Here is a 27500-nt window from a genome sequence, read left to right on the forward strand (position 1 = left end):
TTCTTCTTCTTCTTCTTCACCAAATGTTTCCTTGTGATAAATGTTATGTTTCTGTCAGTTTTCTTGTTTTGAGTGTCAATCTAGTTCGATGTTTCAGGCGCCGCACTCAGTAGCAGTCTTGAAGATCAACCATTAAGATCAATAGTTTATGTAGAAATTGACAGTTAAGCATTAGATAGAAATTACAGAACGCACAGCGCCATTTATTCTGGTAGTAAATAATCATCATCATCATCATTTTGATAATTATTACCATCATCATCATCATCATCATCGGTATTACCATCATCATCATTATTATTGTCATAATTGTTGTTTACAATATTGGCAGAAATGTTAGAGCGTTCGACCAAATGCCTTGTGGTATTTGTTCCCACTCTTTCCACCAGCGATTTTCAACTAGAGTCCATATAAGATTTTTGGGGGTCCACAGAAACAAAATAGGAAACTTAGGACCCACAGTAATTTGTTAAGGGTTCATGAAAAAATTTTGTTTTACATGTATGTATTGCAAGAAACATCTAGACTTCTTTCTCTAAACATTTTAATCAGTTCAAAGGGTCCTTTGACAAAAAGTCATTGAGAATTCCTGATTTATACACTGAGTTCAAGTCCCCAAACTTTACCCTTCATCGTCTCTCACTCAATACAGGTCATATAAATACAGTAAAATAAAATACTATGTTCTATGTACCTTGAGAAGCAATGATCCATTTTAGATGCAAGTACAAACTTTGACAATTAATTAATTACCACAAATAATTACATATTTTCTTGACCCTAATAAACAACATATTCTCTTATTTGTTGTTTACTTGACTATTCTGGTTATTTGAGTAAATGAGAAGATATTTACTATAGTTTTATTGCTATGCAGTAATCTTATTTGTCTTGCATGCTTTTCCCACACTATCAAGTGCAGTGTTGTGTGCATTAGGTATGTGCAGTATTTTGTTTTGGTTTTGTTGTTGTATTGAATGCATTCTACAGAATATCTACATCACACTTGCAATGCTATTTTCTATATGTTGTGCATATTTCCAAATCCTTAGGTTGTCATATATTTGTCTGAATATTTTATCATTCTCAAGGTACCTATTATTACAAGAATTGTTTCTCTTTTCAGGCTCCACATTCTTGTTATCTCTATTTCCAGATCTTTATATTTGTATAGTTACCCTATCTCTTTGATAGATACATTATTATTTCTTAGGTCTGATGCATTCTTTTCTTGTCTCCCCAATAACAATTTCTTTTAATCCCAGGACTCATAAGGCCAGTTACCCATTTTCCATGGCTTATAAGTGACTTGAGGTCACAATATTCACCCTGAATGGGATGTCAGTCCACTGCAGGGTTCACGGTTAGCAATTTTGAGGGGAGGGGACAATTCGATTACATCAGTTCCAGTACTTGAGTGCTATTTAATTTTAGTCTCCCATTCCCCCCTCCCCCAAAGAATGAAAGGTAAAGTCAACCACAGGGACAATTGAACTCAGAACATAAAGAGCTGGGCGAAATACCACTAAGCATTTTGTCTGATGCTCTACCGGTTCTGCTAGCTACCCTGAGAGTAGTGGGTATCCAACTGACCATTTCTACCCTCCCATAAACATACCTGTGACTTTGAAAGCTTATGTTTGCGATTAAGTTAGTTATCAAAATATCCCAAATCATTTCTTAAATATTCCATTGTTTCTATCTTTCAGTTGGCACCAAAGTGACAGTACTTATAAGCAGAAAGGATGGGGACAAAATTTCAACCCTTCTCGACAATGGGACCAAGGTACAGATGCACATTTCACGCCTACAGTCACCAGCCACCCTCAACATCAGCCGTACATCCATATTGTTCGTATCCATATCATTCATAGTTCTGATGATTATCTCCCTTACGTGGCTAATCTTCTACTACATCCAACGTTTTCGCTATGCTCATGCCAAGGAAAGACTCACGGTAAGTGTGACTCATGCGGCCTTTGTTGTCTTTATTTCATTTTTTTTTCTTTTACTTGTTTCAATCATTGGACGGCAGCCATGTGGGGGCAACACATTGGAGGATTTAGTCTAACAAATCAACCTTAGTACACAAATATACAAAGCTAAATATACCCTATTATCATTATTATTATTATTATCATTATTATTATCATTATCATTATTATTATCATTATTATTATTATTATTATTATTATTATTATTCGGGTGGTAAGCTGGCAGAATCATTTACACGCTGGATGAAATGCTTAGCAGTATTTCGTCTGTCTTTACGTTCTGAGTTCAAGTTCCGCCAAAGTCAACTTTGTCTTTCACCCTTTCAGGGTCAATGAAATAAGTACCAGTTATGCACTGGGGTCGATGTAATCAACTAGTCCCTTACCCCCAAATTTCAAGCCTTGTGCTTTTAGTAGAAAGGATTATTATTATTATTATTATTATTATTATTATTATTTTATTGTCATTGCACAGCTTCTAACACTGGGGATGTACTACGGTGCCCTTATTTTTCGAGCACCCTCTGGAATATTCGAGTGATTCCAAGCAGTGCTGTTTTCTGCAAGTGCTCCACCCTTATTGCAGGCCCCTATTTGTTCCATTTACTTCTCAAGATTTTTACTCACTGTTCCCAGGGCTCCAACAATTATTGGTACTACTACCACCATTTTTAGCGACCACAACTGCTTAACCTCCCAAGCTAACCTGTTATATCTATCAACTTTTCTTTTTTCCTTATCGCATACCTTGTTGTCAGCTGGGCATGCTAGATCTATGATCCAGCATTTTGAGCGTGGCCGTTGCCAGTACCCGCCTGATTAGCCTTCGTGCCGGTGGCACGTAAAAGCACCCACTACACTCTCGGAGTGGTTGGCGTTAGGAAGGGCATCCAGCTGTAGAAACTCTGCCAAATCAGATTGGAGCCTGGTGTAGCCATCTGGTTCACCAGTCCTCAGTCAAATCGTCCAACCCATACCAGCATGGAAAGCGGACGTTAAACGATGATGATGATAACGTTTCTTGACATTTTGGTCTCAAGTTGAGACCACTGATGCAAATGGGTGATGTGGGAGGGAGATGGGTTATTTTGTGTCTTCATATTACTGCAGTTAATTAAAATATGCACCAGTTGAAGTACTGGCAAAGTGAGCAGGAATGGATGACGGAGAGGAATCTGTCAATGAAAAATCAGTTACACCTGTATACTTGCCGCCTTTACCAACAAAACTTGCAGCTTTGTGCCAAATTTAGAAGTCATCATCATCGCCAACACCACCATAATTATCATCATCACTGTTATTGATGTTGTTGTTACTTTTATTATCATATCTTACCTGGGTGTGAAGCTTTAAACAACAGGTATAGCCAATTGTGTTTGATCCCCTCCTTTTTATCATCTACACCTGTACCTCCTTACCTTGATGGCCAGTTAGCTTATGCCAAATATATGCCACAAAGAAAAACATTATAATAACATTAATCTACATTAAAAAAATAATAAAAAAATTACAACAACAACAACTGTTATAGCAACTATATTGCATTGCACTGTTTCTTTTCAAAGTAGAAGCCAAAATAATTCCAATAACCGTATTAATAATAATAATAATAATAATAATAATAATAATAGTAATAATAATAATAATAATAATAATAATAGTAGTAATAATAATAATAATAATAATAATAGGTTTGACCAAATTTCATGTCCTCCTCCACCATCATCAGGGACTCCATTGTTTCCTCTTATCTTTCATCATCAGGGGATCTATTGTTTCCTCTCATCATTTGTCTTTAGGGATTCCACTATTCCCTCTTTTCCCTCATCAGTTATCGATTATTAACATCAGTTGAAACCAGTTTGACTGGTCACCTGTAATAATTACAAATTGATTACAAAAAGCATTGTTCTGATTTTGTTTTGTTTATTTATTTATTATGCTTTATGATTCTCAAATAGCAATTGGGAATAATCTGGTGAGGGTGGTTGAGACTAAGTGGTGAAATCAGTAGTTTTGTTATGATGCTCCAGTAGAACCTGATCGAATGAAACCTATGGTACATAGTTGACTGAACAAGGACAATGTGCATTTGATGTTGCTTGGTGTTGTTTATGTTCAACTCTGATTGTTGAGCAGTCTTGTGACTGAAGACATTCCAACTCTGACCATCTCATAATTTTTGAAACGTATCTAGGTCTACATTTGCTAATGTGTTCTCTCTTTTTAAGACAGTGGTGTGGTGTGATATCGACAGTGACCTGGTTACTATTTTTATCAGATAGAACAACATAGGTGTGGTGTGATATCGACAGTGACCTGGTTACTATTTTTATCAGATAGAACAACATAGACGCTTCCACATTGGCTAGGAGGGTTCCTTCTGTTAGTTGTATCATTGGCATTGATGGCATTAGTGGTGTTGTGGAGGAGGTGGAGAGTGGATGAGGCCAAGGAAATGGTATTTTTTTTTTTTTTAATGTCATTTCACTAAAGCCTGATCAAATGAAACCTCTGGTACACACTTGGTTGAATAATAATACAGCACTGTCAATATTGATCGGTATTGGTTGATGTTCAGCCCTGATCGAGCAGTCCTACAACTGAAAGCATTCCGACTGTGACCATCTCATCGTTTGAGAAAGAGAGACAGAGAGAGACATATATGCACATATGTATATGAAAGGCCTCTTTCAGTTGGCATCTACCAAATCCACTCATAAAGGCTTTGGTTGGCCCTGAGGTTATAGTAGAACACATTTGTCCATGGTGCCATGCAGTGGGACTGAATCTGGAACCATATGATTGGGAAGCAAACTTCTTACCACAGAGCCACACTTGTGCCTATTAATAAAATTTTTAAAAATTATTTTCCTAAACCTCACCTATTTCTTGATCATTTAATAATGAGTTAAGATACATAAGTAGTCTATTTTTATTAGAGAAATTTAGTCATGAATAAGCTGATGTTTTTTGTGGCTCTATTCCTAAAGAAATACTCTGTATTTCAGGTTATAATATTCAGAATAGTGAAGAAATTTGGAGATATTGAGCAAAATAACTTAGTCATGTATTGATCATATTTAGCCTTGCCTTGGTTTAGAGATGCCTTTGTTTCCATATTTCTATTGAAATTCTCTGTCTTTGAGTCAGTTTATTTTGAAAATGATGAAGAATTTGGTAAAATAAATTCGTTATTATTAACCTTTTGTTACCATATTTTTATTGGAATACTCTGCCTTTGTTTCAATTAATTTTGAAAATTATGATTTTAATAAAATAGCTTTGTCATTATTTGGAACATAAATTAATATGAAATTGTGATTGGAAAGTTTTAATTTAGTTCAATTTAAAACAGGAAGTTTGTATCATAGAACAAGGGGGTGGGGGTGATCTCATGCAGGTTGGTAGCAAAAGCGTTTAATACCTAAAATAAACATAATCGTTGGAATTCACTGAAATTTTGGATAAATTGTTTTAGAAAGATGCTGATAACATTCTTCACATGCTTTGGAAATATTGATTCTCTCAGAATTGTTACATCCAAGCCTCAAAGATGAAGAGTCAAGTTCAACTTCATAATATGAGAAAAGCAAAAAAAAGGAAAATCTTATGTTAAATATAAAATATAATTTTACTCTTATATGCTTTTATTTTCCAGTTAAACATGCTTTTTTTTTTTTTTTTAAGTACTACTCTAATTCACATTATTATTCTAATTGTGAATGAATTATTTTTTCTATTTGTAATTTCTATTACAATGCTTCTGGGTATACAATATTCTTAGTTTTTCTACCTAGAGGTAAAAAGAAATTTTAAAAAATTCAGAAAATGTCACCACATAATTGATGATCTTCAGCTTGAAAAGAAGTAGTTGTGACATTTTACAAAATTTCAGCTACTTAGATGCAAAACTGTGGTCCTTAATTTGGAATGAACATACATACACACATACATGCATGCAGGTTTGCACACACACACACATGTGCATAACAAGCATACGTATATACAGATATACATACATTTATACATACATGTCAATTATGTCATTTCTGTGGAAGACCTCACTTGTGATTGGCAGGTCCCCAAGAATGCCATTAAGGTGCTACCTCTCAATGCAACATGGCGTTGTCACTAAAATATTATACACAGGTATACATGTGTTAAATTTTCTGCTATTAAACTTTAAACTAGTATTAAGAACATATATTATTTCTTTAAAATCTCTTGGAAAATTTTCTAAGCCAAAAGTCCACTCCTGTAATGATTCCATTACAGAACAGAATAAATTATAGAAGGGAAAGATCAAAATTTTCTCCCTTACTTAAAAGAGCTCCTTGCTTCCTTCAAAATGAATGTTAACAAGGTTAGTACAACTCTTGTGATATCAGATGTTTCAAGTTTAGCTGACCAATACCGCTTTGTGCATTAGTGTGTTGTACAGAAAACTATGAGTTAACAAAAGAGTCTTACATAAAATTACAATGGAAGATGAGTCTTATATCAAAGAACCAAAGGTGAACCATTTTAATTTCATGAGCAGCATACATACATTCTGGTTATATTTTGGTAGAGTCTTATCATTGAAACCTGTAAACACAATCATCTGTTGTTATTTGTCAATATTCTTTCCTCCCCCCCCCCCCCGAATTTTTCATCACATTGTGAGATCCACGGAAACATTCATCACATCCTATCATCGATGTTGTTCTACGCTTATACTATGCTAACACTATCTTCTCTTTATATAGTATAGGTTGTACTATGAAAAACCCAGTCACCATTTCTATCTAAACACTTCCAATTGTTCTTCCTTCCAGAAACGTCTTGCAAATGCTGCTAAAAAGACAATCGCCAAAATTCCTCAGAGGACTATAAAATCTGGAGACAAAGTAAGTGTTTGTTATTATTTTTTTATTTTTCTTTAAACACTCAAACATTAAAATTGATGGAAGTGACCACCATTATTATTATTATTATTATTATTATTATTATTATTATTATTATTATTATTGTTGTTGTTGTTGTTGTTATTGTTGTTGTTGTTGTTGTTGTAAAGGCGGCGAGCTGGCAGGATCGTTAGCACACCTGGCAAAATGCTTTGCAGCATTTTGTCCACCTTCGTGTTCTGAGTTCAAATTCCACCAAGGTTGACTTCACCTTTCATTCTTTCAGGGTCAGTAAAATAAGTACCAGTTGGGCACTAGGGTCGATGTAATCAACCCCCCCCCCAATTGCTGGCCTTGTGCCAAAATTTGAAACCGTTGTTGTTGTTGCTAAGGTGGTGAGCTGGCAGACTCATTAGCACACCAGACAAAATACTTAGCAGCTTTTCATCCATCAGTACATTCTGAGTTCAAATTCCACCAAGGCTGCTTTATCTTTCATCCTTTCAGGGTCGATAAAATAAGTACCAGTTGGACACTGGGCATCAATATAATCAACTTAGCCTCTACCCCAAACCTGCTGGCCTTGTGTCAAAATTCGAAAGCATTGTTGTTGTTGTTATTTTTGATATTTCTATTATTTTCTTGTCACAACTCCTCGCCACCCCCACCCAGAATCGGTTCCTTTTTATATATTTCTTCACCCCCCACCCCCACCCAACCCCACTATTGTTTAAGCTAATTATTAATTTTGCCATTGTTGGTGCTGTTGCTAATATTATTAACTTTGTTTTTTTATCGTAATGTGGTTTGTTATCATCGTTGTTGTTGTTGACTTAGGATTCTTTCCTTTCGTTCTATTTATAAGTGCAGATTCTGTTGTTTTTGTTCTTCTTGTTATTGTCATCACCTTTGTGGTAGTAGTAGTAGTGGTGGTGGTGGTGGTGGTGGTGATGGTAGTAGTAGTAGTAGTAGTAGTAGTTGTAAGGTGGCAAGCTGGTGGAATCATTAGCGTGCCAGGCAAAATGCTAAGCCGTATTCCATTTGTCTTAACATTCCGAATTCAAATCCCACCGAGATTGACTTTGCTTCCCCTCCTTTCGGGCTCGATTAAATAAGTACCATTTGAGTACTGGGGGTCAATGTAATTGACTTTCCCCTCTCCTGAAATTGCTGGCCTTGTGCCAAAATTTCAAACCATTATTATTATTGGTAGTATCATTATTATTATTATTATTATTATTATTATTATTATTATTATAGATGTCACACAGTATACAATATCATGAGGTTTATTGAAGATACTGTGTCTACCGGAGATTTGTACTGTTTGTCAAGTCATAACAAGGACCTCAGATGAACAGTACTTTATGCAATATGTGTGCAGTTCCAAGTAATGCCAACTTTTGCAATATATCTAGATTGTAGGGTATCTCTAAGGTTTTCAGATTTTTTTTGATTTTTTTTAATCAGATTGGGTGGTATTGAACCCAATGCTCCGATGACAATAGGGATAACCTTTATGTTCGACTCTTGTAGCTGCCACATCTTAGCGATCTCAATTCTCAGGTCTCCATATTTATCAACTTTTTCTCTTTCTTTCATAATGATATATTGATCTCCTTGCACTGCTACATCAATCATTAGGCACTCTCATTTGTCCCTCCTAAAGGTTACTATATCCAGCCTTCGATGCTCTAACACTTTGTCTGTCTGGAAATCAAAGTCCCAGAGGATTTTTGCCTTCCCCTTTTCATCCATTACCTTTTCTGGTGTATGTTGGTATTATTATTATCATCATCATCATTATTATTATTATTATTATTAGTAAAGCAGTGATCTGGCACGTCAGGCAAAATGCATAGCACCATTTCATCCTTCTACATGTTCTGAGTTCAAATTCTGTCAAGGCCAACTTTGCTTTTTACCCTTTCAGGGTCAATGTTATCAATTTACCCTATTCCTCAAACTTGCTGGCCTTGTGCCAAAATTTGAAATCATTATTGTTGTTGTTGTCATTATTGTCATTAATTAGAGTTGTTGACAAAACACTTGGTAGTGAGCCAAGTTAGGTGTTTCGTTTCGGATTGACTCTCAATTACAATACTCTCAATAAGATAACACGTAAAAAAGAAAAAGGAAGAGAATGTAATGTGTGCATATCAATGTTTGTTGTTGATGTCGTTATTGTTGTAGTTAAATAGATCTGGCTAGTTTTAAATGAGGAAAAAAATACTATTTTTATAATTAAATATTATTAGGAATTACTCTTTACTCTTTTACTTGTTTCAGTCATTTGACTGGCCATATTGGAGCACCGCCTTTAGTCGAACAAATCGACCCCAGGACTTATTCTTTGTAAGCCTAGTACTTATTCTATCGGTCACTTTTGCCGAACTGCTAAGTTACAGGGGATGTAATCACACCAGCATCGGTTGTCAAGTGATGGTGGGGGGACAAACACATATATATATAGTCTATTGACTAATTTTTATTCTCGCTGGACCACTGGTGGTAAATTAAATTTCTAAAATTTTTTTTGCTGCCCTATGATTTATTAATTATATATATATATATATATATATATATATATATATATATATATATATATATGTATATATATACGACGGGCTTCTTTCAGTTTCCGTCTACCAAATCCACTCACAAGGCTTTGGTCGGCAGGAGGCTATAGTAGAAGACACTTGCCCAAGGTGCCACGCAGTGGGACTGAACCCAGGACCATGTGGTTGGTAAGCAAGCTACTTACCACACAGCCACTCCTGCGCCTACTTGTATAGAAATTGTATAAAAATAATTATTAAATTATTTTGTGCATTGTAGAAGTACAACCAGTGTATTGCATATAAATTTAAACAGTGAAATCTTATATGGACCTCCCCAAAGGTTATGTGATTCCTGGTTGATATTTTGTGAAGCCCATGAGTCTGTGGTTTGAGTATCAGGCTCACAATCATGAAATAGTGAGTTTGATTCCCAGACTGGGCTGTATGTTGTGTTCTTGAACAAGACACTTTATTTCACGTTGTTCCAGTTCACTCATCTGTAGAAATGAGTTGCGACATCACTGGTGCCAAGCTGTATCAGCCCCTTTGCCTTTCCCTTGGATAACATCAGTGGCCTGGAGAGGGGAGGATGGTATGCATGGGCGACTGCTGGTCTTCCATAAACCACCGTACCTAGACTTGTGCCTTGGAGGGAAACTTTCTAGGTGCAATGCCATGGTCATTCATGACTGAGGGGGGTCTTCCTTCCTTCACTTTGTAAAAAAACATACCATGTAGTGTACACTCACTGCTGTGCAGCATATGTTCTGGCATACAACATGTTGCTGTAACATGTACTGCATTGTGCTTCTGTTGCTTCTTTCTTCCTGTCCACTCCAGTGTGCTTTCGTATGCCATTAGATTCTTGGAATACAAAAATTAAAACTAACAGGTCACACACTCTGGCTACCAGAACACCACTTTCAAACAGCTTTCAAATGGATATCACTGGAGGAGAAAAGAAAGAAAGGGAGACCAAGACCTACACGGTGCAGGTCATTCATAAACCGATATGAATGAGGCTAATATTACATGGCTAGATACAAAGAAAACTGCTGCCAACAGAAGCCAGTAATGTCAACTTTCTGCCCAATGTGCTCAAGAGCACAGGAGGAAGTGAAACTGAAAAAGAAAGATTCGCAAGACGAGTGGGTTGAGTGGAGAAACCGACACAACAAAAACAACAGCAGTAACACAACAACAAAACAACTGGAATATAATAATATAACTTTAATTCAACTGCGGCACTTAAAATTCGTTAGAATAACAATCAGACTGACATTAAAAAATTGGCTGCTTCTTCATTCTCTAAGTGCAAACTGCTTAGGAGCCTTGTCGATATAATAGGATTTGTTTATGGTAATGTATTTTAAAACAGTGATAATCCATCAGAGCATTTGTTTGTTTGTTTTTTAATTAATTGCAAATCAGTGCATATTGATGAATCTCAAATGGAGGTTGGCCAAAACTAACAAAAGTTTACAAGGAATTTCTCTGAAAAGCATTGAAACATCAAGACTATTAAATTCATTAATGTATACACACTATTTCTTTATGTATGCATGCATGCACACACACACACACACACGCACACAGTAAAAATGTCTATAGAGTTGACCCCAATCACCTTTAAGATTAGATTCACATAGTACACTCATACATTTATGTTTCTTTTAGTTCAGTTATTGACCATGTGGGGACTTTTCTTCCCATCCACTTTAGTATTAGCTTAACATTCTGTAACTCCATAATAATAATACCCCAGCTACTCTTTTACTCAATAATAATAATAATAATAATAATGTAATAATAACTGGCATTGTTCATTTCTTGAGAAGGGCATTATCAATTTAAAAACCTTGCAAAGACATAGATGCTGTTTTATTTATGCCCTTATGATGATAGTTATACATTGTTAAATGTATGTATTACCAAATTTTTCTTTAAGCATCAGAGTACTACCTGGCATGATAAGGGAAAGATGAAGAATTCAAAAGAAGTTAATAATGATCCGAAGCCTTGAAAGCCACTGCTTGTATTGCATCAGGGTTTTTACTAGTACTACTATTATTATTGTTAGCATACTGGGCAAAATGCTTAGCGGTATTTTGCCCATCACTATGTTCTGAGTTCAAATTCCGACAAGGTCGACTTTGCCTTTCATCCTTTCAGGGGGGGGGGTCGATAAAATAAATACCAGTTGAACACTGGGGTTCGGTGTAATCAACTCATCCCTTTCCCCAAAATTGCTGCCCTTGAGGCAAAATTTGAAACCATTATTATTATTATTATTATTATTATTATTATTATAGAAAGGATTGAGGTAACTCCTCCTGAAGATCATCATCATCATCGTTTAACGTCCGCTTTCCATGCTAGCATGAGACAAATTTATTTTTTGAACCAGTTGAAGACATACAAGATGTCGAAATATCGTTCACTAGATAACAATGGCACTCTTCTTTTATTATTATTATTATTCAGTAGTAGTATTTTTATTACATGCTTTCACCAAGTGCAGCTCTGTGTGCCTTGGGTATGTGCCTTTGTTCGTCTTGGTATTGTTATTTCCACTGAATTGAAAGTGCTTTATGTAGGATGTGTATAGTGCCTAGTAGTGCCATTTTCTGTATTTTATATATATTCATACATTCTGGTGTTTTGGATATTTATTTATCTGTATATTATTATTGTTATCATTATTTATTATTATTATTATTATTATTATTATTATTTCCACTACTGCTGCAAGATCCTATCAATGTCTAATTAGCTGTTGCTAGGAAACCCATATAACGTGATTGTTTTGTAGAATTCCCAGTTTTCACTTGATTTTTCAAAAAACTAAAATTGATTTCTTGGGATTATCAAAAGCAACAAATGCTTTAATAGAACTTGCTGTGAGTTAACGAAGAATTTAATTTAATAAATGATAACCTCACTTGCTGTAACCAGATTGTATTTTACCAAAATGCTTACAGTTTTATGTAATTCTGTTCTTTTATTCTATTTTCATTCTATTACTTATGGATTGTGGCCATACTGGAGTTATGGGTTTTTAACCTTTAAGCATTCAGATTGCTCTGTCAAATGTATTGCTTATTTATTCACATTGTTTTGAATTAATCGTGCATTATCTCATAGCTTTGAGATGTCCATGATGTAATTGTATCATCATCATCATCATCATCATTTAACATCTCTTGTCTATGCTGGCATGGGTTGGATGGTTTGACAAGGGCTGGAGAGCTGCACCAGGCTTCCAACCAAGCCTTTCACGATACCCTTAAAGCCAGTAACTTTTCAACACACACATACACACACACACACACACACATGATGGTCTGTCATACAGTTTCCCCTCTACCAAATTAATTAACAAGACATTGGTCATCCTTGGGCCACAGTAGAAGACACTTGCCCAAGATTCCACCCAGTGGGACTGAACCTGATACCACATGACTGCCAAGCAAGTTTACTAACCATACAGCCATACCTGCTCATTTGTTGTTGTTGGCACTCTGTCACTTACGACGTCGAGGGTTCCAGTTGATCCGATCAACGGAACAGCCTGCTCGTGAAATTAACGTGCAAGTGGCTGAGCACTCCACAGACACGTGTACCCTTAACGTAGTTCTCGGGGACATTCAGTGTGACACAGAGTGTGACAAGGCTTACCCTTTGAATTACAGGCACAACAGAAACAGGAAGAAAGAGTGAGAGAAAGTTGTGGTGGAAGAGTACAGCAGGGTTCGCCACCATCCCCTGCCGGAGCCTCATGGAGCTTTAGGTGTTTTCGCTCAATAAACCAATAAACACTCACAACGCCCGGTCTGGGAATCGAAACCGCGATCGTATGACCGCGAGTCCACTGCCCTAACCACTGGGCCATTGCGCTTCCACCATGCCTGCTCCTATATAAACCATAAAACAGTGAAGTGGTAAATCAGTCATTTTACTTAATATACTTAACAGATTACGTATGACCTCTTTCTTCATTAGAGTATGAAAAAAACATTTCATACTTATCATGTGTCATAGATTTTATTTGAGTGTGAGTGACATTAATTTTGTTCCTTGTAGTATCGAGTGATGTGTGTATTTATTTAGTAAGTCTGCTTAATCATTTATTCATTAGCCAAGAAAGTCACTTATTTTATCTCTCTAACATTACATTCCTTTAATTTCTTGTAAAGTTCAGTCAACACATAGCTGTAGTAGTTTCTTTTCTTTCCTTTTTTGTATTTTCTTTCTTTTTCTAAGTCAGGAATGTCAGTGTCTGTGATAGTCGATATCATCATCATCATCATCACCATCAGCATAATGCCTATTTTTCTATGTTGGCATATATATATATATATATTCACTCGCACACACATGTTCGTATATGAATATACATATATATATATCTATGTTTATCTATCTATCTATCTATCTATCTATCTATCTATCCATCCATGAGCGCACGTATCATCTGCCAGCCATGTTGACTATGCGGAACCTCATAGGAGATTTCAGAATTTGTATCTGAAAAGCAATTTCTGAAATGGTAATGACATACCCCTCAACCTACAGCCACGCACACATAGATGCATGCATGCACACACACACATTGTGATGTGCATGCATGTGTGTGTATGCACATATGTGTGTGTGTGTGTCAGCATATATTTATGTATGCATATATGTATGTGTATATATATATATATATATATATACACACACACACACACACACACACACACACACACACACAGATAAGACACAGGCATGACTGTGTAGTAAGAAGCTTGCTTCCCAACCAAATGGTTCAGGGTTCAATCCCACTGTATGGCATCTTGGGCAAGTGTCTTCTACTAATAACCTCAGGCTGACCAAAGCCTTGTGAGTGGATTTGGTAGACGGAAACTGAAAGAAGCTCGTCGTGTGTGTGTGTGTGTGCATGTTTTCGTGTCTGTGTTTATCCCCCATCACTGCTTGACAACTGGTGTTGGTGTATTTATGTCACCATAACTTAACAGTTTGGCAAAAGTGACTGATACAGTAAGTAAGCAGACTTTAAAAAAAAATTAGTACTGAGGTTAATACATTCAACAAAGGTTTCAAGGCAGTGCCCCGGTATGGCCGCAGTCAAATGACTGAAACAAGCAACAGATAAAAGAAATCTATCCAGAGTAAGATAGTTTTACTTGCTAGTTATTTGTCTTTGCTGTTTTTTCTCTTATGATGGGTTTTTCTTTTTTTTTTTATGGTATTGAATTGATTGTATAGATAAGCAACGTGACAAATTTTGACGGTATTACATTCAATAGGTTTCCGTGTCATTGACATTGAGCTTTTTCCAGAAATGGTTATATATGTGCGCATGCACATGTGTTTGTGTGTGTGTGTGGTGGTGCTGTATGATTACACTGAGACAGCAAAGATGAAGCAATCACAACGTATATACGTGTGTGTGTGTGTGTGTGTGTGTGTGTTGGTTCAAATTTACAGAAAACAAAAGACGAAGACAGGTGAGGGAATAAGCAGAAATATTAGTTTGACACTTGGGAAGAATGAATACGTCTTTGACTCTTTGACGTGTCAAGTGTATGCTCTTAGTCAGAAAGGATTAAGAGGGGTGGGGGAATGGAGAGAGAATGAAAAAAAGAAAAAACAGAAATGCATGTATGTATTTGTATGAAGAGCATCCAGCCAGAGAAACTGTGCCAAAGCAGATGGAGCTTAGCCCAGTCTTCTGTCATTCCAGCTCTCCTCAAATCATTCAACCGTTGCCAGCTTGGCCAGCACACATTAAATGGTGATAATGTCTATATTTATATATGTTGTGTGATAATGTCTATATTTATAATGTCTATATTTATATATGTTGTGTGTGTGTGATCATTATCATTTAACATGTTTTCCATACTGACATGAGTTGGGCAGTTTCATAAGGGCTGGTAAGGCCTCACCAGACTCCAGTTGTCTGTTTTGACATGGTTTCTACAGCTTGATGCCCTTCCTGACAACAATACAGTGTTCTGGGTGCTTTTAACATGGCACCAGCACCAGTTTCAATTCTGCTATGATGGACGGGTTTTCTTGAGTACCGCAAGGCCCCAGTTATCTTGCTTCTATATCATCCCCTTTGTAAGGGTCAGGGTGTTGAGATTGGCCATCAATACTTCATTCCATGTCTTCCTGGGTCTCCTTCTTCCACAAGTTTCATCCACATTAAGTAATCAGCATTTCTGTGTGTGTGTGTGTGTGTGTGTTTGTAAAACTATGAGACAGAAACTCTAGGCAATGTTTTACTGGGAAACACAGGAGGAAATGAATTCATGCATGGAGCTTTAATTAATCTTGCCTTTTTACTTTCCTGTTGTTTAAGAACCCTCACAACTGTTTTCAATTGAATCATGGATCATGTGATGACCATTTACAACGAAACCAATGATTAACCTATCACACACATGTTGGTTCCTTTGTTAAAGTTTGGTAGCTTGACACCTGACATGTGGTACACTTTGCCCCTACATTTGTTCACGATAAACAAATCATTGTGCAGATCGCTGGGCAAAAGCTGAATGCTCATACATCGTCAAGGGTAAGAAGAGAAGTCAGTCATTATCGTCACTACTACTGCTGCTGCTGCTGCTGCTGCTAGTTAAACATTCATGTTTCAGTAAAGATCGTTTTACAGCATCACAGCTATGAAGTCATAAGGTTCTTGACTATCTCGTTAGTATTCAAAATTAAAATGAAATATATAAACGTCCTACTCATTAGAATTATAGTCACGAAAAGATTAAAGAAAGTGTTTTCATTTATTTAAATAGACATCACATTACAGTTTGCAAGAAAAGAAAAAAAAGAAATTAAACTAATAACAACCCAATATAAGAAAAAATAAAATAAAATGAAATCTTTGGGGCTTTATCACTGTCTGTGGTTAACAATAGAGTTTGTGCTGTACTGGTTTGATCTTTAGCCCCTTTCTGTCTCGGGGAGTTGTGTACATATACTTCTTGGCGCCTTGAAGATTGTGTGTGTGTGTGTGTGTGTGTGTGTGTGTGTGTGTGCATCTATTCATAGATATGTAGATGTTTATTTTGAGTTACATGCTAATTTATGAATCTAGATGAGTTTGGATGTATACATAAATACATGCACACACATATATATATATAAAGGGAGAAAGAGACAGACAGACAGGCAGAGATCCATCAACAGTTTGATAGTTATACATACATGTGTGTGTGTGTGTGTATAAATATATATATATAAACATGTATGTACATACATACTCTCAAGTAAGCACATAGATGCAAAAATAAGGTGGAAAAAATAGTACTGCAAGAAGCCTGTCATATATACATGTGTCTGGGTGATACATACATATATATGTATGTATGTATGTGCATATATATATATATATATATATATATATATATATATATATATATATATATATATATGCGTATGTATCGTTTATGTATGTGTGTGTGTGTAATATATGTATGTATATATATATATATATATATATATATATTTATATATATAGGAAAATGAAAAATAATAAGGCAGAATGCTAAACTGGAAGCATATTTTAATAAAGATTTCTCTAACTAGCTTTCAAGAAGAGGGAGAATGAAAATGTTTTTTACAAAGAAGTACAAAATGAAGAAAATAATATATAAAAAAAAATAATATATAAAAAAATAAATATACCAATACATTATATTGTCTTTGAGCTTTTGAAGTTCAATGGTAACCCATGTATATAATGGTTGGAAAAATAAGGATGCATGAGAATAAAGAGTTGTGTTAGGTTTAAAAAAAGGGTTAAAGTTTGTGTTAAGTAGGAAGTGTGGTGTCAAAACAGGAAGTGTGTGTAAGGGGAGACAAATGTTTTTAGTTGGAGTTATGAACTCTTTTTCAACATAAACTTCCTGTGTGGTAAGAAGTATGCTTCACATTTATGAATCCGGGTTCAGTCTCATTGCGTGGCACCTTGGGTAAGTATCTTCTATAGCCTCGGGCCAATCAAACCCTTGTGGGTAAATTTGGTAGGTAGAAACTGTAAGAAGTCCATCATGTATGTGTGTGTGTGATTAGAGCGTCAGGCTCGCAATTATGAGGTAGTGAGTTTGATTCTCGGCCCTGGCTGTGTGTGTTGTATTCTTGAGCAAGGTACTTTATTTCACGTGGCTCCAGTTCGCTCAACTGTAGAAATGAGCTGCGACGTCACTGGTGCCAAGCTGTATCAGTCTTTACCTTTCCTTTGGATAGCATTGGTGGTGTGGAGAGGGCAGACTGGTATGAATGGGTGATTGCTGGTCTTCCATAAAAACAACCTTGCCTGGACTTGTGCCTCAGAGGGGAACTTTCTAAGAGCAACCTCATGTTCATTACCCTTTTATATATATATAGATATACATGTGTGTGTGTGTGTCTGTATTTGTCCTCCACCACTGCTTGAGAACTGGTGTTTGTGTGTAACTTAATGGTTCAGCAAAAGAAATCGATAGAATAAATACCAGGTTACATACTGGGATTGAGTTATTTGATTAAAATTCTACAAGTTAGTAACTCCAGCATGGCCACAGTCAGATGACTGTAAGAGATAAAGGAGGAAAGAGTTATATTCACTGTGGCTGACCTCATCGTAGCAGAGACCTAATCATCCAGAACAACTTGTTGCCATTAACTGCTTTCTAAATTTGAATTCCGTTAGTGCATATAGCGATTCTCAAAATCTATGAACACTTCAAAAAATGTTTCTTCATGCACGAGTGGTGCTGTGATCAAAACAAATGCAAAAAAAAAAAAAGAAGAAAGAAAGAAACAATAAAGATTTTACAGAATCCGAAACCAAAATTGTCAACATGAAAATTCCTCACATCTGTTCCTAAGTTCAGTGTCAGTTTGGAGTTGTGTGTGTGTGGGAGGGGGAATCGCATTAACTCAGCCGGATCTAATGCTACCTGAGTCATTTCATTAATGAGCACTTTGGGATGTGATGTCCCCTGATAAACCTGTCAACTTAGCAATTGATAAGCTGTCCTCATGCACATGTAGAGTACTAGGTGTATCTGTGTGTGTGTGTCTATGTTGCATAGTTTATACACATACATAGGCATACACACCACACACATATTCATTTACATACATGCATACATACGTACATACACATATATATATATATATATAACATGCTGTTATTGAACAGTGAGAACGAGTACTCAACACTACATTGGTACTAATATAAAGTATTATATATATATATATATATATATATATATATATATATATATATATATATATAAATGCATGCATGGCTATGTGGGAAGAAGTTTGCTTTGCAACCACGTGGTTCCGGGTTCAGCCCCACTGTGTGCCACATCAAGCAAATGAATTCTACTGTACCCTTAGGTTGACCAAAGACTTGTGAGTGGATTTGGTAGACGGAAACTGAAAGGAGAAGTTTGTTATGTATTTATGTGTGTCTGTGTCTGTCCTCGGCCACCACTTGGCAACTGCTGTTGGTGTGTTTATGTCCCCCACTACTTAGTGATTTGGCAAAAAGAGATCGATGGAATAAGTACCAGGCCTTAAAAAAAGCAAAGAGTGCTGGGGTCAGTTCATTCTGTTTGATGACTGAAATAAGTGTGAAAAAAATCAAAACAAAAGACATGCAAACCACATAAAGGCAGACGAAATGCCACCAAACGTTTTTCCTGGCATGCTAACAATTCTGTTAGCTCACCAATAATATATGTAACTCCTACAAAATGTGTTAACTGCTTTTTTTCTCTTGTTTAGTCTCTCACTTGTGTGTTTATGTGTGTGTGTGTGTGTGTGTGTGTGTTGGCACTAGCTGGATAAAGGCACACACACACTCTCCACCCAAGCTTATTGCAAAGGACACTTGCCTGAGTCTGCTTGCAGTGGAAGCAAGCCAGGAACCATGTGGCTGCGAAACATTTTTATTAATCACACAGCCATGCCTGTACTTTCACGGGTATACCCTTACCCCACAAAGCTGTCATATACCCCCCACCCTGCTGTTATGCCGTACCCATACAGTCGTATGTGTGTGTACCCTCACACTGTCACGTCTCCAATCGCACACACAGTCGGGCTTCTAAGACCCACATACACACACTGACAGTTATGTCTGTTTCATATACTGGTGTATAAGTATGTATGTATGTATATTTAGAATACATGTGTATATAAATAAAAGATTATGCATTTATAAGAGGCACTTGTAGAGCATAAAACACATCATGTCATCATATGTACATGTACACATGGCTGTATGTAAACTTATATATATGTATACGTATATGTGTGTGTGTATATGTGTGTGTGTAAGAGAAGGGGCAGCAGACAGTGTCTCTCTGTGCATATAGATTTGCTTATTAGTGTGTATACATCAGTGTATGTTTATAATCATATGTGTATAGAAATGTATGTATACATGTTAGAATAAGTACTAGGCTTACAAAGAATAAGTCCTGGGGGTGGGGGGTGGGGGGGTTGATCTGTTCAACTAAAAGCGGTGCTCCATCATGGCCGCAGTCGATTGACTGAAACAAGTAAAAGAATAAAAGAACGTACACACATGCAGACACTCAATATATGAATATCTAGAGATACATTTTTTTCTTTGTGCGCATGTAAATGTTTGTGTGTTTGTACGTGTGTGTTCATTTGTACATGTGTGTTCATGTGTGTACATGTGTGTATGTGAGTACAGGTTGTTATCTTAACACTCATCAGAAAGTGTTCAGCAAACAAACTAGTCTGTGTAATATGCTACAGTCAGGTTCCCGCTTATCTCTAGTGTAGATGGTATCATTCCTGATTAATTGGTACACTGTTAGTGCAGCAAAGGCAGAATGCCGTTAGACTCCAGCCAAACCAGATCAGACCACACCACCTCATTGTTCGTCTCTGAGTTAGGCTTAACCCCCTGTTCCACTTCCATTTTCCATTATGGATCTCATTTTATCTTTAATATTTTATTTTATCGTTTTTTTAGTCATTTGACTGCAGCCATGCTGGAGCACTGCCTCAAAGAATTTTAGCCAAATGAATCAAACCCAATACATAAGGTTTTTTGTTGTTTTGTTTTGTTTTGTTTTGTTTTGTTTTGGTTTTAAAGCCTGGTACTTATTCTATTGGTATCTATTGCCAAACTACTAAGTTAGAAGGATATAAACACACCAACACCAGTTGTGAAGTGGTGGGGCCAGAGACAAATACATGCGCACACACACACACACACACACACATATGTATATATATATATATACACACGATGAGCTTCTTTCAATTTCCTTCTACCAAATTCGCTCACAAGGCTTTGTTCAGCCTGGGGCTATAGTAAAAGACACTTGCCCGAAGTACTACATAGTAGGATTGAACCTGGAACCTTATGGTTGGGAAGCAAACTTCTTACCATACAGCTCAAGACGGAGAGACGTGTGTGTGTGTGTATATATATATATATATATATATATATATATATATTTGTGTCTGTGTTTGACCCCACCACTACTCGACAGCCAGTGTTGGTGTGTGTATGTCTCTGTAACTTAGTGGTTTGACAAACGAGACCGATAGAATAATTACTAGGGTCAATTCATTCAGTTAAAATTCTTCAAGGTGGTGCACCAGCATGGCCACAGTCTAATAACTGAAAGAAGCAAAAAGTAAAAAAGTAATGTAATTTGTACCTGCTCATGCACACCCAAACACAAACGATGTGTTGGAGCAGGTGTGTGGTCTGCTGAATTGTAGGCCAACCGTGGGATAAAATACAATACTAAAACAGACCGTCAGGATTTAAAGTTGGTCATTAATCAACAAAATTAATTAATGCTCTGTGTGTTTCCATCTGTGCCAATTTTACAGACTGGATAATAAGATCACAGTAAATTGTAACAAGATAATAGTAATAATAATGGTTAGAAATTTTGGCACTAAGCCTGTAATATTTTGGAAGTAGACGGTGTTCAGTTTGAATGTTTTTGAAGTAACCAAGGACTGAAGTTAAACAAAGTTTCATATTATATATTTGAGAAGTTTCATATTATATATCTAGTGGCTGTGTGGTAAGTAGCTTCCTTACCAACCACATGGCTCCGGTTTCATTCCCATTGCATGGCACCTTGGGCAAGTGTCTTCTACTATAGCCTCGGACCAACCAAAGCCTTGTGAGTGGATTTGGTAGACGGAAACTGAAAGAAGCCCATCGTATATATGTATGTATATATATATATATATATATATATATATATGTGTGTGTGTGTGTGTGTGTGTGTCTGTCCCCCCAACGTCGCTTGATGTTGGGGGGACATTTGAACTCAGAACGTAACGGCAGATGAAATACCGCTAAGCATTTCAGTTTCTCTCTACCAAATCCACTCAAGGCTTTGGTCGGCCCAAAGCTATAATAGAAAACATTTGCCCAAGGTGCCACACTGTGGGACTGAACCCGAAACCAGGTGGTTGGGAAGCAAGCTTCTTTGATGATTAATGAAGACAATGACCAAAGACTATAAGAAATGGTAAAACTCATTACCAGAGAGGATCCCAATAAAAAATACATGACCACTACTTGACAACTGGTGTTGATGTGTTTACGTCCCTGTAACTTAGCAGTTCAGCAAAAGAGAACGGTAGAATAAGTACCCGGCTTTAAAAAAAAGTACTGGGTTTGATTAATTGAACTAAATTTCTTCAAGGCAGTGCCCCAGCATGGCCACCTGTAATGCCTAAAGGAAGTAAAAGAATGAAAGAATATATCAATAATGATGACAAAGATGATGATGATGATGATAGTGGCAGCATACACATGCACACACAAATTTGTGTATATCTACCTGTATGAATATCTGTATGTATGTATGTGTGTGTGTGTGTGTACTTAATGAAGATTAAGAGAGAAATGGTGAACAGACATTTTTTTTATTTTTTGCACTTGTTTTTCTGTGCGCTTGCACTTCAGTTGAACATACTAACACATATATACATACACATTATATATACATATTTAAATACATGCCCACATTATTATACATACTTAAGTTAATTACGTACGCACCTACATAATCACACATAAATATATGCATGCAAAAAATAGACACATTCAATCACACATATATACACAATTCACACACACATATATACATATATATATACATACACACACACATATATATACATATATAAACACAGATGCCTACATAGTAACATTAATTGCACAGGGATACTAGTGCAACCCATTTGGTGCATCAGTTTCTCTTTGGTTTATAGCAGTGCAGTGCCTTTGCCAAGTTTAGCTCAATTTTTATATTGTTTGGCAAATGAGACACATTGATTGATTTTACACAACAAAAATACATGTGTATGTGGTTTGTATTGTTTTACACAGTGTTCTGTTTCATTTGAATTGTCGTCACCTTTTGTCTAGTGGTGGTGGTGGCGGTGGTAGGGTACCATTTTGGTATGAATTGTTGATGTTGTTTTTATGTTCATGAGCCTGTTTGTGTTACTTCCCCATCCCCACTAACTTGTCTTTTTTAGTATTTTTTGGTGTGGGGGGGGGGTTGTGTTTTTCAATATTTAATTCCTGCCTGAAGTAAAAAGTTTGTTGATTGCCAAAATTATATAATTAAACACAAACACACATACACTAATGAAAAATATACAACAAAGTCCCAACCAACACAATAACTTACTGAATGGGATAATGATGTTGTTTAACTCTAGGCTAGGTCTGATCAAGCAAGCCTATGATCAAAGACGATCTAGCCTTGGACAGGATGCTCATATCCAGATTACTTACACATAGTGCATGTATATATATATGTATGTGTGTAAATATGTACATATGTGTATGCATGTATGCATATATGCGTATATACTTAAATATGTATATGTATGCATGTGTGTATATAAATATGTGTAGGTATGTTTGTATGTTTATCAAAAATCAACCCCAAAAGGATGAAACGCAAAGTCGACCTTGGCAGAATTTGAACTCAGAATGTAACGGTAGACGAAATACCGCTAAGCATTTTGCCCGGCGTGCTAATGTTTCTGCCAGCTCGCCGCCTTACTAATACTATTTCTGCTGTGGTTTCTGCTACTATTGAGTGATTGCCATTAGAAGTGGTTGTCCATTTATGAGAATTCCTGAAATAAATTTCAAATCCTGTAAATTACTAGGAAGAACTAAACGAGTTAGGTATTTGCAAGTGGAAAAAAGAAAGTTATGCAGCAGTTAATGCCAAGGCATAATAAACATGGTGATGGAGTTTAGCAAACAGTTTGACCTAGAGCCTGAAGAGAATAGTCAAATCAGTAAGTATACTAATATAGTTTATTGGTTGAAGAAGAAAAGGAGGAGAAGAGGAAGTCTGAAGAAGGAGAAAAGGAAAGGCTGGAGAAGAAGAAAGAAGAAAGTAGCTTGTCCAAGGAAACTGGCTAGTGTTGGTCTGCTTCAGCAAAAATTGAACATTGAAGCTTATAAATTTGGATCAGTTCGTTATGAGGTAGAAGAAAAAGAATCTGACATTTTGTAACTTGTCTTAATTTTTTTTTTTTTTTTTGCAACTCTTGAAAATATTTTTATTATTATTTTTTAAATTTTATTTATTATTATTTTTGTTTTTTTTGCAATCTCTCAGACAAAGGAAGACCCCCCCCCCCCACTTCACCTCAAAAAAATGTTCAGAAAAATGTTTCCTTTTCTCTCTCTCTCAAATAAAATAACAGCCCTACTGCTCCCCCACTTCCTTTCTCTCTCCCTATCTCTCTCTCTCTCTCTCTCCCTCCCTCTCTCTCTCTCTCTCTCTCTCTCTCTCTCTCTCTGCTCTGTGTACTTGTGCATGTGATGTACATATTTTACAACCTGTGTGCAAAAATGTTCCAGTACTTAATCATCATCATCATCACTATTTTAAGCATTCACATTCCCATGCTGTTGAGGCAAGCTTTCTATAACCAGATGCCTTTCCTGCCACCAACCTTCACCTGTTTCCAAATAAGATAATATTTCCCTGTGACCAGACTCAGTCTCACAGACTATTAGAAATGACCAACACTGCTTTTATGACAGTGACACTTGTTTACAACTATCATGCAATGTCAAGACAAGGAGACAAGCATGAAGACAACTACACAAGTAAATAATTACTTCACTATGTTCTGAGTTCAAATTCCACCGAGGTCGACTTTGCCCTTCATCTTATCAGAGTTGATAAAATAAGCACTAATAAAACACCCCAGATGTAATCGACTTGTCCCCTCCCCAAAAATTTCAGGCCTTGTGCCTTTAGTAGAAAGGGTTATAACTGAACATAAAACAAACATTCATGTGAGTGTGTGTGCGTGTCATGGTGTTTTTTCGCCACCACCACCAACACCACTGACACTTGACAACGAGTGTTGATTTGTTTATGCTCCCGTAACTTAGTGGTTTGGCAAAAGAATCTGATAGAATATGCAGCAGGCTCGAAAATAAGTACTGGAGTCGATTAATTTGATTGAAACCTTTGAGGCTGTGCTCCAGTATGGCTGTTGTCCAATGACTGTAAAAGATCATATAAGTAAAAGATAAAAGATTATTTTCAAAAATCAATCGGAAACAAACAATTTATTTCAACAGAAATATGGTAAAGAAAATGTGGAAAATTAGAAGGAACTTTTTTTTTTTTTTTTTTTGCCCATGTCCAAAATAACAAATTCCTCTCATCTTTATGGCATACAAACTTCTCCAAACTCACCAATTTTGATTGCATAATCCTATTTACTTCCTCCACTAAGTGGTTAGCAAACAAGTCAGAAGTTTTCAAATGTGTGATATTTGCAGTTGTTTTGATATTTGCATTTGATGCATGCATTGCGTCAGAGTTGTTGGCACGCTGCCCATCTCAGCATCTTTCTTGGCTGCGTTCAGTAGTATCCGCTGCAACAACAGTGGACCCTTGAGTCAATGAGGGATGCTGCATGTGCAGTCTCACAATCTGCTAGAAATGGCTGTCGAATCTGTCTCAAATGACTCCTTACTGGTTTTAATGAAGAAGGTTGTATATATGGGATATGTATCTTCATTTAAAATACATGTTGTAGTCTCTGTTAGGAAAGAAAGGACAGGATGGTCACATCTGGAACAACTTTGATCATAGGTCTGCTCAGATGAGACTAAACAGCAACCCACTCCACCACATGCACACATACACAATATCACTCTCACACATCACACACACACCATTCCCACACTACACACACACACCACTCACATATACACACATGCACTACACACACACATACACACACACATCACGTGTACACTACATATAATTAGGCAGAATTCTGCAATGTAATATCCAGGTTCAAATTCTGCCAAGGTCAACTTTATCTTTCATCCTTACAGGTCGATAAATGTAAAAATAAAAATAAATAAAAAAAGTACCAATCCAGGGCAACGGATTAGCAAAACTAAAAACATCAGACCAGATGTCTTAGGCTATATCTGTTCTACCTCTCTGTATTCTGAGCTCAAATCCCATTAAGAGGTTGGACTTAATCCATCACTTGATTTAACACCATCACCACTGTCTGGTATGTTGAGTGTCTTTACACCGAGGTCCACTTTGCCTGTCATCCTTTGGTGCATTTCTCTGGCTTACCAGCTCTGGTCAAACTGTCCAACTCATGACAGCATGGAAAACAGGTGTTTGATGGTGATGATGATGACTTACCAATACAGACCACCACTAGTCTCTTTGGATCCTTTTTTCACCTGAAATATTTCTGATTGCTGACAAAATATAATCACAAAATTTTATGTTCATTAAACCCAAAGTTATGAAAACTTCCGACTTTATCATCAACACCTTTTGGCATTTTTCAAGGAAGCAGTATGTCTGTGCTGGCTTAACATTAATCTGTTTCAGGTCAGGAACCCAGTGCCCTAACCCTCTGATACATGGAATAATTGTATGTTACTGTGTTTTTAATCCATCAAAATTGTTGGTCCTGGTCAGCATACAAGTTCTACTAAAACCACTTGAATATAGTCGACCCAGACTTGCACTCACAAGTGTACAGATTCTGATTGGTTTTTCTTTTAATTTCTCCTGATGAAGAAGTGGCTTATCATCCAACCAGCTTAATATTTAGGATATTCTTCTGAATAATTTTTTGGACATTCTGCTATTTCAGCATGCAAGTTCTAATAACATTAGTTCACATCCATAGGTGTTTAGATTTGTGGTTCTCAGTCTTTTTGATATCCAGTCCAGATCCAAAACCAGGGTTTCTTTTGGGAGCTGCATCAAAAAGAATAAAACACAAATCATCCATCATCATCATCATCGTTTAACGTCCGCTTTCCATGCTAGCATGGGTTGGACGATTTGACTGAGGACTGGTTAGCCAGATGGCTACACCAGGCTCCAATCTGATTTGGCAGAGTTTCTACAGCTGGATGCCCTTCCCAACGCCAACCACTCCGAGAGTGTAGTGGGTGCTTTTACGTGTCACCCGCACGAAGGCCAGTCAGGTGGTACTGGCAACGGCCACGCTCAAAATGGTGTATTTTATGTGCCACCCGCACAAGATCCAGTCCAGGGGCACTGGCAACGATCTCACTCGAAAGTCCTTACACATACATGGGCACAAGTGCCAGAAAGGCGACGCTGGGTACAGGTGCCATCTCGCAATTAAAAAAAATTTATTACACTTATAAAGGGAAGATTGTCAAGGGTCACATGTAGCCCTTGTAACTGTAGTTTAGAACCACTGGTTTAGGTCCTTTTATTAATTTCTCCTAAGGAAGACTGGGCATATCATTTAGTCTACTTCATTTTGGAGGATACCCTTAAGAGTATCTCAAAGTTTTTTGATTTTGTTTTGCTTCTAAACTACCCTTTTCTCACCCTGATAACTACCTCTCAGCTCTACAGTTGCCATGTTACTCCATGTATCTAATAACATGCAATTTAAAACCACCCACTCTCGTAACTCATTCTCTTGCGTGTTGTTTCTAAGTA

At 36.7% G+C, this 27500-nt stretch overlaps 1 protein-coding gene across 3 annotated transcripts in view; it reads left to right on the forward strand.

Annotated features, from left to right (window-relative positions):
• The window catches only part of LOC106881230 (RING finger protein 150), a 154970-nt gene that overhangs the window by 94757 nt on the left and 32713 nt on the right, over positions 1 to 27500 (forward strand). For all 3 annotated transcript variants that reach the window (XM_089362018.1, XM_089362016.1, XM_089362017.1), the window contains 2 exons: positions 1710 to 1957; positions 6815 to 6886. In XM_089362018.1, the coding sequence (XP_089218144.1) occupies positions 1710 to 1957; positions 6815 to 6886 (320 nt within the window). The remainder of the gene's footprint in view (positions 1 to 1709; positions 1958 to 6814; positions 6887 to 27500) is intronic.

Source organism: Octopus bimaculoides, chromosome 13, assembly GCF_046866305.1.
Source record: "Octopus bimaculoides isolate indiv1 chromosome 13, ASM4686630v1, whole genome shotgun sequence".
Taxonomy (NCBI): Eukaryota; Metazoa; Mollusca; class Cephalopoda; order Octopoda; family Octopodidae; genus Octopus; species Octopus bimaculoides.